Raw genomic sequence first — 15000 nt, forward strand, 5'->3', positions numbered from 1 at the left:
GACTCACACCATGGACGCCCTGCTCAGCAACTGCGAACCCCTGGACGGGCTGGACAACAACTCCATAAAGTATCCCAAAAATGAGCAAACCGAGAAAATGTGGATGCGGCTCAAAGGAATGTAAGTTTTGTAGTTTTGTTGTTTATTTGTTTTTTTTTTTCCGTTTTTTTTGTTGTTGTAGATTTGCATTGTAACAGTGTCTTCCACTGTGTGTGTGTGTGTGTGTGTGTGTGTGTGTGTGTGTGTGTGTGTGTGTGTGTGTGTGTGTGTGTGTGTGTGTGTGTGTGTGTGTGTGTGTGTGTGAGAGACTGGATACAGTGACTTAAGAGTGTGTGTGTGTGTGTGTGTGTGTGTGTAAAGCTGCTGTGTTAGTTGTACAATGGATTTCCATCCACTTGAGCCGAGGAACAAAACAATGTTGACAGATGATGCTCAGCCAACTCAGGCTTGATAACTCTCTTCAGCTCCAGGACTCACTCTCATCTCCCAGTACACTTTCGCCCTTTGTTACACGAGCAACCATCAAATCTGTGGTTGTTCATTGTTTTCAATTTATTTTTATTTTTTATTTCCTTTCTGGTCAACAATAAACATGCTCTCATGCATGAATACATAGTGTGTTTGTGATGCATTCCTTTGACATGAAATAGCTTGTGGGGATTTTTGTCATTACTGTTATTATTCTTCTCATTCTGGCAGATTAGCCGTGTGCTCAATCCAAAGCCTTTTTATATGGATTTTGTATTTTGGTATATCAAATGCTTTTGCGGATGGCCAGAGCTCAGTCTAGCTAGGGATCCACTTGGATCATCTAAGGACTTCTGTTGTTTTGATGTGCCTACTGGGTCTATTCATCTCACCATCTGTACACTGTATCTTACCTTGGAATCTGGATTTTTCTCTAGAAATGTTAACTGCACAGATGACCAATCCATTTATTTTAGGTTAGGCCTGTTTTAAAATAGTTAGTTATGTGGCTTGATCAGTCAACATTGTTGGTATTGAGGAAGCATGGTCTGTTAGCGTTGCCACACACACACATTGTCATTGACACATAAAACAAATGATCATTCCTCAAAAACATGTAAGACTCTCACACCCCAGCTCCTATCCTCTCACTCTCACCTACTCTCTTCCTATGTGCGTTGAGTGCCACTCATGCAGGCGTCCCGTATGCCTTTAGAGCAGCTCTCTGTTGCCTCTCCTCCTGGCGTAGAGGGAACCCTGGAGAGGCCTGATGGAATGCTCTCTCATAAACACCTCAGGGTTTAATGATCACTTCTATAGCACATCAGATGCCCCCCACACACACACGCGCACCAACGCCACCTCCTGAACTCCCCCTGGCGCACTCTCAGCCGCCTAAATCACAGACCACCAACCCACACACCCTGTCCACCCGCGGGCAGAGTGGCGCTAATGGGGCGTGGGAGTGTGTTGTCATGAGTGTCATCCCTCGCCTGGGCCCGCGGGGCAGCTGCGGACGAAGGGTTGGGACGGAGGGCGGCGATGGTGGGGGTTGGGGGGGACTGTATGTGGACAGTCAGATCTGAGGGTATATGGGTATACGTGCCTGTTTGAGTGAGTGTGTGTATGTGTGTGTGTGTGTGTGTGTGTGTGAGATTGTGACTCCAGCTGGCAAGTAAGAGGCAAAAGCAACTTCCCCTAAAAAAGAGTGAACTGTAGTGGCCCCAATCAGTGGGATTTGTGGAGCGTGGAGTAGAGAGGAACATGTAAGATTTTGTGTGTGTGTGTTTGTGTGTGTGCGTGTGTGTGCGTGTTTGCGTGTGTGCGTGTGAAGTGCAGGGTCACATTTGCTCATTCATGCCTTCCTGCTGAGCACTGGTGCGGAGCCTGGGAGTCATGCACAGTCACACTGGAGTATCTCTCTTTCTCTCTCTCACACACACACACAGTCACAGAGAGAGAGAGAGGCACATACACGCACCCTTAAACACACATACCCACATGCTAATTAGTGGTGTCAACAATAATCGATTCGGCGATGCATTGCAATGCGGGGCATGCACGATTCAGCATCGATGCGGCAACGTGCCAAAATCGAGGTTTACAGGCCACGGTGGCCTTGGTGCCCCCTTCTTTCAATATTCTGTTTTGCGTCCGACTAATAACGATTTTTATTTAGCCTATGGCCTGTCAAAATAATCTAAGCATTCACTGCACAAATTAATTTAGTCTTTTACGCAATGGAGAAAGTGACAGCGCACGGCAAGAAAGAAAGTGCATCCAAATTCACCCATTCTTTTCAGTTGAACTACTCGCGAACGAGCCTACTCATCACACAGACATCACAAGTAGCCTATCACATCACATGCTGTGGTGAATGGTTCGCGAGAAAATTACACTTAGTTAAGTGAATAATATAATTCAATATAATCATAATTCTACTGAAGGTTCTGCGCCCATCTCCCTACCCATTCATCTTGGTGGAATACTTCACGAACCCTTCGTTCATCACATAACAAACCATATATCAGAATAAACAGCTGACCTTACTGAACAGAAAGTTGTAAAGCAGTCCCCTGTACAGTTAGCCGTTCCAGAGTAATCCAGTTCTGAATTTGCAGCAAATTTCGACATGCATGGATGTCTCCAAATTTGGGCTTTAAGTTTTACAATGTGTTTAAATTATTCTACATGATTTCATAATGGACCAAATACAAAAGAAATGTTACAAATATTGCCTAGATATCGGTAAATCAGAGGACAGCTGAAGAGTTTGTGAAAGTGTCCTTAATGATCATAAAATGCTAAGCATGCATCTATGCTATTTGAGTTTCTTAAAATTGAGCTGTGCTTAAATTGTTCAATACATGATTTCATAACAGGCCAAATATAAAATAAATATTAAATATATCCTAGATATCTAAATATTAAATGATCAGATGATTTACAGTTCTATGTAATATGCCATGTTTCATGTTTTTGTAATGTTTCATAGGCCACAGTGATGCAGGTCTACTGCTTTGAATAGGCTAAATACAACTTTGATCATTTTTATAGCCTACTACTGTATAGTTAACTTTGGCCTTGGTGCCCTGACATGTGGTCTTTGTGCCCCCCACCAAATATGCCCAACTGAAGGCCAAGTATCCTTGCCCCTAAAATGGTGAAATTCCATTATTTAATGACATTTATGTCAAAGATACAGGAGAGTGATAATGCACACATAGCAGCCAATAAAATCTGTTCAATATCTGACTGCTTGTATTGCCTCATGACCTCAAAATTTGCCTTGTTGTATGCAGTAGAATTTTGATGCATCGCAATGCATTGCAATGCATCGTAGAATCGAATTGAATCGAATTGTTACCTGGTGAATCGTAATCGAATCGAATTGTGAGGGCAGTGCCAATGCACACCCCTAATGCTAATGCAGCCAAACAAGCATATCAAAGGCACAAGAAAGCATTTCTGTCTCATTCACTCACTCACTCATTCACTCACTCACTAACACATTCACTCACTCACTCACTCACTCAAACACTCATTGTTATGTTCACTTATGTCTAATGCAATTCACTCGTTCACTCTCACCCTCCCATCTCTCCATTTTACTGTGCATAAACACACTCACTTATTCATCCATTTCATCACTCACTCACCTATTCACCTGCTTACTCAGTATGTGCTTCATCATGCAGCGGTGCATGAAAAGGCAATTATGTGCAGTTTCCCTCCTCCAGTTGGTCTCATCATTACAACTTTTGTTGTTGTGGCCCCCGAGCCCTCCCTCTCCCAGCCCCTTCACAAATTACAGCTTCCATGTGAAGACTCTCAGGTGTGAGTTGAATTTGAATGATTATGTCTTGTATACTTGGTCTAACTTCCTTTGCAGATGATACAATAATTCACATTCTTCTGCTGTTGATCATTCCTTGGAGGGGAAACACATTTTTTTCAGACTTGATTTCATGATGGAGGTCATACTGGATGTACTTAGTGTCTGTATTCTCTCAGTAGAACTTTTAAATGGCCTGAAAGGTTTTAGTTATCTCACCAATCACGTAAAGCCAAAATGTAAACATGTCCTTCAAATGTCTTTTACTCTGAAATTACTGTAAGAGATGAAAGGTTGTAAAAGAAAGCAGAAATAATAAGCTTTATTTGTATAGCAACTTTCATACACAGAATGCAGCTCAAAGTGCTTTACATTTGAAGCATGTAACACAATAATAGTCAGTCAGTCATTATCAATCACTTTTCTTCATTGCTGGGGCCGTTTATGATCCACTCAGCAACATATAAAAAATATAGAGAATAACATGTCATAAGACTGGCAGCCTTAACCCTTTACCCCCCACAAGCATGCCATATGGCAACTGTGGCAAGGAAAAACTCCCATATTCCATCAAGAAACCTTGAGCAGAACCTGACTTAATAGGGGGAGCCCATCTGCTTCTGGCTGGCTGCGCCCTCCAATAGCAGCAGATGTAGAATAATCTGAAAAAGTAGTCTACAGGATAAGATGAGTTAACTAAAAGCTTTCCTGTACAGGAATGTTTTCAGATCTTTTTTAAAAATATTTACTGAACTCGCCTGCTTGATGTACAGAGGCAGGGTGTTTTTATAGTTTGGGGGCATAATGGATAAAAGCAGCTTCTCCACTTTGTTTGTGGAGCACTTTGGGTACGATTAAAAGATTAGAATTGGATGATCTAAGTTTCCTTTGCGGTTGATAAGATATTAAAAGCTCAGAGATATATGAAGGTGCTATGCCATTCAGAGCATAATTAACATAAACTTAAAATCAATTCTATAGGAAATAGGGAGCCAGTGCAGTTCAGCCAACACAGGGGTGATGTGTTCTCTCTTCTTGGTCTTAGTTAAAAGTCTAGCCGCAGAGTTCTGTATGAATGCCAATTTCTTTAGATGTTTTTTGGGAAGACCAGTGAAAAGTGCATTGCAGTAGTCTAACCTGCTAGTGATAAAGGTGTGAATTAGTTTTTCTGCATCTTGTTGAGTTAAAAAGGGCCGCACTTTGGCAATGTTTCTCAAGTGGAAATAGGCTGTCTGAGTAACTTTACTGATATGGGGCTTAAAACTTAACTCTGCATCTAAGATGACACTGAGGCTTGTTACTTTTGGTTTGACCTGGTGCGCCAAGTTCCCCAGATTACTAAGAACAATATCTCACTTTAGTTTTGGTCCAACCAAAAGTACCTCTGTTTTGTCATCATTTAGTTTCAAAAAATGTTTGCTCATCCACTGATTAATGGAGGTTAGGCATGCAGTGAGGGAGCAAAGGCCATCTGGGTTAGTTGGCTCCACAGAAATATACAATTGGGTATCATCTGCGTAGCTGTGGAAGTTTACATTATGCTGACTTATGACATTTCCCAACGGAAGCATATATAGGGAAAATAGCAGGGGACCATGGCAGCTCCCCTGGGCCACACCAAAAGGCAAGTCATGTTTTTTAGACACATGATCTCCTAGACTGATATAAAAATCTCTGCCAGTAATGTAGGTTTGAAACCAGTTTAGAGCATTATCAGAGAGACCCACCCACTTCGCAAGGCGGTGAATTAAGAATCCCACTAGGAGGAGAAGAATTCCTGAATTTCCCCTTGGGGATCAATAAAGTATCTATCTATCTATCTATCTATCTATCTATCTATCTATCTATCTATCTATCTAAGAAGATAAACATCAGTGCTTCATTAGTGTTTCATCACAACACTTTAAACAACTACATTTGTACAGCATTGTAATTAATCACTGGTGTTAGAACACACTGGTGCTAGGAGCATAGAATACATGTCTAATTACATTACTGTAATCCACCGTTACCCTGCTAGTCAATGTGTTCAAATACTACATAGTCCTTTACAGTGGTAGGAACAAGCAGCCAGTGTGAATATGCACTTGCAATTATCTCTGTGACACTTGAGATGGTTACTGATTTAACAAAGGGACAGCAGTGTCTTTTTGCAATTATCCCTCTGCTTGATTTTACCAAGGGGTCACACTGTTATTGATGGAACAATTCTAGGAAAAAATGGCAAAAGAACATGGACAATTCCATTTACTATATGTAACTGCAATACAATACTATATTACACCTTCCAGTTCATCATCAGTGTGAGTAAGTCAGTCCATTGCACACCAAGCGAGTCCATATTTTGGGCCAATTCTGACAGATATGTGCATGTAGGGTTTTTTTGTTTTTTTTCGGTAAGAGTGTAAAAGTCCGCCACTCTTTAGCAGATGAGCGTGTGGTGGAGCTGGTTGGTGCTATGTCATAACCCCACCACCAGGGCCAACAGCTGAGGAAGAGGCAGGAGGGACATTTTTTTTTTTTTTTTATCATGGAATGATCCGGAAAGTCATCCCTCCTACATGCTCACAATAGATGGATCCTTATGGGCTCTTCAGCTGGGAAGTTTTACCCATACTTTAGACTGTACGTGTGTGGCCCTGTAAGTGGATGTATGGATATTGAAACTTTTTTTTGTATGTATAAAAAATGGCTAGAACGCCTACGCAGTTCACGCCAACATGGATCCAAACACTCGAACGAAAGTCAAAGGTGGGCGTCTCATTTTCATTTTAAATGCATATGCAGGAGAGACATCTTCCAAACACTACCGTAAAACCATCAAATACAGGGTAACTCCTTTCAGTAACATCAGTCAAAACACAAGTTAGTCAGCATAGGTCCATGAGAAAGGTTGCATATTTTCTTCTCCTTTTGTACAACTTCATCATTCGGTGTGCGAAAAAAAAAAAACTTCCTTTGCCTGATGTAGCTTACATCTGCACTGAACTGTAACATTGTCTTCTGGACTACACCTTCAAACCGAATGCCCTTCACAGACAGTACTGCAACCCTAATAACACCCTTCAGCAGATACCTCCTCTCATGTCAAGTGTGCTCTCTGTCCTTGACTCTCATTTTTCTGTTCCCGTCTCTCTAACGCATGCTAATTTTGTTTTTGCAGGCAGAAGTACAAAAGCACCTCTCAAAGGTAAGCCCTCATCTTCCTTTCCTCTCTCCTCCGCCGTCTCTTTCATATGCTCAGTCAAACATGCCCTAATTTGCCAACACGAATGTCGCACAGAGAGAAAGGTGCACGCTGCATTATTTAGAGGCGAAACACAGATAAGACAAAGACGGAGTGCGTCAGTGGGGGCCTGGAGAGCTTGCGGTGTCAGAATGTGAGTTTTAGCTCTCAGAGTCACGGTTCATTTACGTGGAAGCTTTTCTTCAAGCCACTCAGGCCTTCCCAGCGGTATTGATCTCCCACTCAAACGTCAATAAATGTGGTGTTTCATTAGGGCTTATTTCCCTATCGCTGAATAAGGGGCTGTAAAGCAGGCTTTGCCAGCAGGATTCACAGAAATACATACAATTCAGAAGGGATAGGTAAAAAGATGAATGTATGGGTTTTGCACTTTTCACTGTGTGTGTGTGTGTGTGTGTGTTTGTACACTGTATACCAAATATATTCTTTGTCTTCTTGCTGTTTAATTCTGCACATGTACTTCTACCTCAGTGCTCTGTGTGTGCATGGGAGAGCTGATGCTCAGATTGTACTGTAAATATCCAAATGTAGGTGTTCTCCCTCTGTATGAATCCACATGTATTCTCCTTCCCCTCCCTCTCTCTCTCTCTTTCTCCCTCCTTTCTCTTCCTCTCCCTCTCCTGTGAGGGCTCTGCTGCCGTTGCTTTTCAGCCACATTCTCTAACATGGAGCATGGAGTTGAGGTGCCATGAAGTGGCCCTCACCTGCGCCCACACAAACTGCCCCTGCTGCAGTATCTCTCTCTCTCTCTCTCTCTCTCTCTCTCTCTCTCTCTCTCTGACACATCCCCCTCTCTTGCTCATCCTCTCCCTCTCACCCTACCCACTCTCTCTCTCTCTCTCTCTCTCTCCTGCTGCGGGAATCTGCCATTTATGTAACACAGCTGTGTTAAGAGGTACTCTGCAACAATGGCCTCTCATCTTAGTTGGAGCACCGCGCTGCCAGTCACACAGCCTCAGATCTGAGGGACACACACACACACCGCCGCGTGCAACAGGAAAACGACTCGCCATGTTGTATTTCAGTCTGCAGCAGCGGCAGTGCTGTCGGACCCGTGTACAAGCATCCCCAGATGGCAAGCGACTCTGCCACAGGCCCAGACTCAGCGGTGTTAGATGGAGTGTGTTAGAGAGTGGGAGTGAATGAGAGAGGAAGAGAGAGAGAGAGAGAGAGAGAGAGAGAGAGAGAGAGAGAGAGAGAGAGAGAGAGAGAGAGAGAGAGAGAGAGATGGTTATATTTGGTTGGTGATTCATGTGACGCTGTGTTTTGGCTATTATGGAGGTTTACCACAGGTTAATGTGATTAATAGCGGAGAATTATGACACCCCTTCCGCACACACTAAGTGGCTCTTTGAAGTGCGCTCATCGGTGACACCAAGCAAGCTTTCATCTGCTGGTGTGAATAGACATGTTTCAGGGAGACTTGGACTTTGGAAAAACACTGTTCTTTTCCCATCTTCAATTGCTCTAATGGGCTGAGCTGTCATACATCTCTGTGTGCTCATGTAAGTCTTGTAAGCAACTGTTAAAACGCCTGTAGACTGTATCTTAAGCCAACACATTCTGTCCTTTGTCCCACTGTATTTCATTAACACACAGCCTGTATCCTCTAAAATCTATCCTCTTAACATTACATCTAGGATATGTTGTCCTTACCTCACCATTGAAAAGAATATGGACAGCTCTACATTGTTGTTAGAATCCAGATGGACCAGAAGAACATGAAGGTAAATTCTCTTTCCACTAGAGGCCCCCATTCAACAGCGCCTCTCAGGCCCTGATAAAGCATTTACAGGAGCTTCCCCTGTGTGCCTTCAAAACCCTTAAAGCTCAGTGAAGCTTTGCCGCACACACAGAATAGCACCAGCTCCGCTTTGCTCGAGAAGAACAAAAGCCAGAGCTGACTTGTTAAGCCCAACATGTTCTCCGCAACGGTGCTGGGATGGATTTATGCAACATTAATGCCTTCTGTGTATAACGTGTGGAAGCAACTCACTCCCTGCCTCCATTTTTAAAAACTTAAGTGCTTCTAGCTGTGGCTGGCTGCAAGCGAAAATAAGTTGTCTGTCATTTTTTTCTTATTTTTTTCTTCTTCAGGAAACAAAGGTATACAGTGAGGGATGTTGTGCAGGAAATGAATTTTGTGCACTTCTTGCACTAAGTAAACTTTAATGCTTTAATGTTTGAAAATGCATTCTCATTGTTCTGTCATACCTTATTTCTGGTCTTTCTTTTCTCAGTCAACTTATGACAGATGACAGGATGCAGTAAACAGACTTTGAAGGAGAACAAAGCCCACATTTAATCCCAACCTTCTGGGCCATGTTAATGCTGACACTCTAACGCCCCAGTCCGGGTTCAGCTGAACAAGAGCATGCGGCACAGATCACGCTCCCTTGCATCATAGACAGCTTGTCTGCTGCGAGACTTGTACCCACGAATCGCGAGGCAGCTTGTCTGCAACATGGCTTCACGGCAGCAAGTTCTAATCCACATTACGGCTGATGGACATTCCTTGTCTGCTTCAGCTTCAGTGATCGCGAGTGTTCATGTAATGCTACTCGTATGGTTTAGTGTTTAAGACATCATGTGTTTTGCACATCGAGGCGGTGTACAGTTGCCTTGTACAGCATTGGGTGCCTGTAGCCGATGTTGAGTATGCAGCTGTCAATGCAACAGCGTTGCTTTTTGCAGACAACCGTCCACTTACCCTTGCAAGGCTCCAGCCAAACTCCCCTGGACATTATTTCCCAGGAGACAAGATATGCCTCAGTGGCGTCTCCTGGCAACTGTGTTCTGTCTCTCTCTCTCTCTCTGTTCCTCACTCCCTCCCTCTTGCTCTCCTCTCTCTCGCTTTCTCTCTCTGTCTCTCCTCTTTCCTCCCTCCCTCCCTCCCTCTCGATCTCTCTCTCTTTGTCTCTTTCTCCTCTCTCCCCCTGCCTCTATCCTCTCTCTCTCTGTTCCTCTACACATTTGTATTTGTTTCAAGCTCCATAATAACCAGTGGGTGTTAATGAATAGGCCATCGTCATAAACAATGTTGGACCTGGCATTTGATAATGGCATGCATTTACAGGTTTCCTGTCCAAATTCACAAAGGCGTTTTTTATGAGAGGATTGTTCATTTGTAATACACTGTCTTGAGCGAGCCAGCCTCAAAGTAGATGTTATATCTGTGGAAATCCGGAAATTCCACATTGAACCAACAGCGGATATTGCTTTCAATTGGCTATTTCTGAGAATTAGAGGTACAGAACATACTTTCATAAATCCATCCCACCCCCACCCCCAGTCGTCCATGATGAACTCCTGTGAACACAGAGAGATGTTTTTCCCCGAGCCACCATACCTATATGGTTTATGATGGACCAAAAGCAGAAAAATGACCAAGGAAGAACATGTGTCCTGACCATGAAGGGCTAGCACTACAGACTTGTTTTGAATCCGATCGTCCTCTCCCTGATCCCTATATCTGGAATAAGCATACACAGGCCAGAATTTACATAAGGTCCATCCCAGAATCGTTGCTGTCGCTGTATCCTTGAGGCGACATTAAGTGACTGCTTTGGCCCTGCTCGTGTGAAATTGGACTTATCTCTCTTTGCCTGTCATTTCCATTTCTATTACTTTGTGTTTACGATCCCCCAATGTGGGTAGACAAAACTGAGATGTCAGCGCTCCTCTTTGATTATATCAGAGCCCTGAGCCAATGTTCGCCGACAAACAATTTTACCAGAAAATGAAAGTGTTGCAATGCAATTACCTAACTAGCCCCCGCCCACACACACACACACACACCCCACACACCCCACACACATTCAAAGTGATTGTATGTCTAGGTTTTAATGGCTTCAGAAAATAACCAAATCTAGCCCCTCTTTGTGGATATCACACAGTGTGTGCAGCATGTATCAAGAAATGCACACATATTTAGATTGTGTTTGTTAAAGACTGGCGATGTCTTCACAGCAAAAGGTGGCATTTTTACTCTTACTCTTCAGAGTAATGCTACTTCAAGTAAATACTTCAATGAATTTATAGTGCATATATGCATCTGTGTGTGTGTGTATGTGTGTGTGTACCTGTGGTGGCATTTCACGTATATGTATACATACAGAATGTAAAAGTGAACTGATACAATCTACTCTCTCCACCTTCATTCATCTTTCGAACGGTGGACCCATTGGGTTCCTTTGAGATAGTTGCTATAGCAGCAGCAGCTGACCATGCGGGCCTCTACAGGACAGGGACGGAAACAGAACAGAACAGAAACAGCTCTGAGAAGCAAGCAAAGATGGGCATTTACTCAGTCCAAGGAGCAAAGATGGGCATTTACTCAGTCCAAGGAGCAAAGATGGGCATTTACTCAGTCCAAGAGGCAAAGATGGGCATTTACTCAGTCCAAGGGGCAAAAGAACAGCCTTATCTTGATGATGTTGTAGTAAATATGGCCTGGCGGCAACGAGGGAACGTGAAGCTGCCTGTTAGGCTAACTTCTCTCTAAAGCATTGTTTCACAGAATCAGTCCTCATAGGCCAACACTAAAACCTTCACTGTGTAGTACCGCACTATGAGACGCCAATAGCAAAGGATAGAGAAAGAGAAAGAAAAAGCAAGAGAGAGGATATTGTTCCCCCGTTTTTTCCTCTTTCCATGACATCATTTTTGAAAATGTGAAGCTAAATGCAGCGCACTGAAGCGTTTCCTGCCCCTCCTGTCAACCGGAGGAACTCCAGGCCCAGGGATACTTCAGCAGGCGTCTAAATGTCACACACCCAGGGCTGCGCTGACCGCTGGCATGGCCCCCGTCCTGAGCGGAGACTGGAGCCCATTACGGGGGGCAACAAAAAGCTGATTTATACTCGCAAAACCAGACCACAGAAAGGCACTATTTCGTTGGCGTGTTTTTGAGCTAGAACTCGCCAAGCAGTCCGTGCAGACAAGAGCACCTCTTGAGGACATATTTTACGACTCGTTTTACCTTCGGATTGATGCTCTGCAGATTCACAGGGATGTGTATTTTTATCGGAATATTAGGATTTTCCATTCTCTTGTTTTACGCTCGGGTTTATGCCATGAATTAAGCATTTTGGAGGTTATTTGCTTCCAACCAGTCCTGCTATAAAACAAGATATGTTATGGCGTGTTATCAGGCTCGAATTATGCACTTTGCAGAATTTCTAATAAAAGCAAAGAGTTGTTTTGTGAGATGTTAGGCAGTGGAGAGTAAAATAACCTTTTCATCTTTTTTAAATTAAATCTCCTTTTTTGGCCTTTGCCCATTTTTTGCCTGCACATAATTTTTTTCATCATTCAAAATGTAATTTGTGTTCTGTTGTCTGATGTCATCGTTGCCTCACCGTTTGCATCACGTGTAGGAGTGAGAGCGCTGTATTATCAGGAGTGATGTTCTATGCAGCTCCCATGGCCCCTTGACTCATGCCTCCCCCCCCCCAGACCCCAGCCCCCGCCCGTCCGTCCACCCCGGGGGTTTGCCAGTGCTCCGTCCTAATAGAATGTCGACAGGATAATTAGCAGCATGTTAGCATTAATGTGCTAATTAGGCGTGTGTGCTGCATTTCTGCCATTGCCACAGCGGACCCGCTCTTGCTCTCTGGCGTGCCTCTATTTGCATACAAACAGGCGGCACACTGTTTTGATTCAGACGGCTGACTCGGGGGGGGCCTCAGCGTTGCATTTGTTGTGGAAATGCTTGTCATGTCAGAACGTCGAACAAAACAGAAAATAACGTCGGCCAATTGCAGACTTCATTAATTTGATTGCGATCTAATGAAACAAGGCCAAGTTTTTTTGAGAGAGAGAGAGAGAGAGAGAGAGAGAGAGAGAGAGAAGGTGTGTGTGTGTGTGTGTGTGTGTGTTTGTGTGTGTGTGTGTGTGTGTGTGTGTGTGTGTGTGTGTGTGTGTGTGTGTGTGTGAAGATTCTGCCTTTGTATCGTAATGTTATTTGGCTCCACAGCTTATTTTGGAAAATTTGATCAAGGACAGAGTTTTTTTTTTAATCAACAGATCAGCTCAACTGTTTTATTATTTGTCAGTGGGTTGTGCCGTGCGATGATCCTCATGTAATCTGAACTTATTATGACTTTTCTCTCACTCCCAATGGCCTGAGAAGTCAAAGTAATGCCTTTGGGGAAGCAACCAATAAAGGACATCGCGGTTCTCTTGAGAACTGCTGGAAAAATGCACGGTAAAGCAATCTTAATGACTTCCAAATATAGCTGTTGATTCTGGGCACTTTGGCCAGTAGTAATAGAGCAGTGAACCCGGAGAGATGGAGAGAGACAGAGATGGAGAGAGAGAGAGAGATGGAGAGAGAAAGAGATGGAGAGAGAGAGAGATGGAGAGACAGAGATGGAGAGACAAAGAGAGATGGAGAGAGAAAGAGAGATGGTCTTGGCTGAGACTGGACATCCTCCACGGGGACAGACTGCTTTCCAAGGAAATACATTGTCCGGATTTGTTATTGGAAACGGAGACTTCAAATAGGACTAACACAGGCCAGTCTGTCTCCCCTGAATGCCCGGCATGATTGCAGGGAGACATTTCTGGCAGGGTAATGAAATGGCACCTGACGCGGGGTTAGATTAGGGCCTGATTTGGCACTAGGCCCCTCTCTGTGGAGAGGCTCAAGATCACAGCTGCGTTGTTGAAAGGTTTTTGGGGCAACCTTCGGTCAAGAAACTGATAATCTTAACCATAAAAGATCATAACATTGGCAAAAATAGAATTATATATATATATATATATATATATATATATATATATATATATATATATATATATATATATATATATATATATATATATTATTCTATTTTTATATATATATAATTAGATTAGATGTACAGATGAAAGCAAACCTACTTAAGAACAGACCACAAATCTGAGGAACGGCAGAGAATTCACCCAGCTCTTGGTTCAATTCCCTAGCTGCTGTCTACACGAGCGGTACAGAAAAGTTTCTTAAATCTCTACATAGTTTATTTTGATAGTGGCTGCATTTTTAAATGTTACTTTATTTAAAAATAAAGAATTGATGTTAGTCACTAAGGTCTGCCTGACAGCTACTGGTACTTGGTCTGCTATAGGTGATGCAGCATCCTTCTTCTCTATGTCTTTGTAATCGTTTTTTTTTTTCCTTTCCTGGCTGGATTCAAAGCTGATGAATCACTTGTTCAGTTCCCAGGAACATAATTTCCATATCCTGGGACAGGACAGAAGCAATCAGAGTTTATTTCCCAACACTGTGTACATGCTGTAAATGACCCAGGGCAGGCTCACTTTTCACATTCCTTCTGTTGATTACCCTGTCACTGTAAGCAAATCTCACATAGCGTTAAGCCCACTGTTGAAAATCAGGCAGTGATGGAGGACTCGGGGCGATGAGACGGCTACGAAATAACACCTCCAAAAGATGGAGCATTACACATTTCATCAAAGTTGTGCGCTGCCCGTCGAGCTTTTCAAAGGGTCTCTGCTTTTTGACTTAAAAGCTTGCGTAAGTCATTATTTTTGCCACTGCCAATTCATATTTTCCACCCTTTGATGTGGGAAACAGCATAGAGAAGTGTTCTTTACAAGCTCCTTTCTGGACACAATGCCGTTGTAACACTGCAAAGCCAAGGAGAACTCGGCAAGCCCGTTCTGCGTTAACACTTGTTTCTTGTCCCCCACCCCATTCCCAGATGGCCCAGATGAGAGTGGGCTCTGTGCTCACAAACAGCACAACGGACTTGGTGTGGTGGAGTCTGATTTTGGTCGATGCCATATTTGGACACTGTTGTTTCTTGTCTTCTCTCTCCCCACCGTGTGTGTGTGTGTGTGTGTGTGTGTGCGTCTCCGTCTCTTTCTTGAGCCTTTTATTTTTATTTTTTTTCTGCGAGTGTTTTCACGGGCAACTGAATCCTAACCAGGCTTGCAGGAGTAGCGA

At 43.3% G+C, this 15000-nt stretch overlaps 1 protein-coding gene across 1 annotated transcript in view; it reads left to right on the forward strand.

Moving 5' to 3' along the window:
* pde1a (phosphodiesterase 1A, calmodulin-dependent) overlaps nucleotides 1–15000 on the forward strand; it is a 51308-nt gene that overhangs the window by 767 nt on the left and 35541 nt on the right. Inside the window, exons 1-2 of the mRNA XM_048239702.1 lie at nucleotides 1–120; nucleotides 6966–6992. The exon at nucleotides 1–120 is cut by the window's left edge and continues 767 nt beyond it. Coding sequence (XP_048095659.1) covers nucleotides 11–120; nucleotides 6966–6992 — 137 coding nt within the window. The 5' untranslated portion in view covers nucleotides 1–10. The remainder of the gene's footprint in view (nucleotides 121–6965; nucleotides 6993–15000) is intronic.

The sequence above is a fragment of the Alosa alosa genome, chromosome 3 (genome assembly GCF_017589495.1).
Source record: "Alosa alosa isolate M-15738 ecotype Scorff River chromosome 3, AALO_Geno_1.1, whole genome shotgun sequence".
Classification (NCBI taxonomy): domain Eukaryota; kingdom Metazoa; phylum Chordata; class Actinopteri; order Clupeiformes; family Clupeidae; genus Alosa; species Alosa alosa.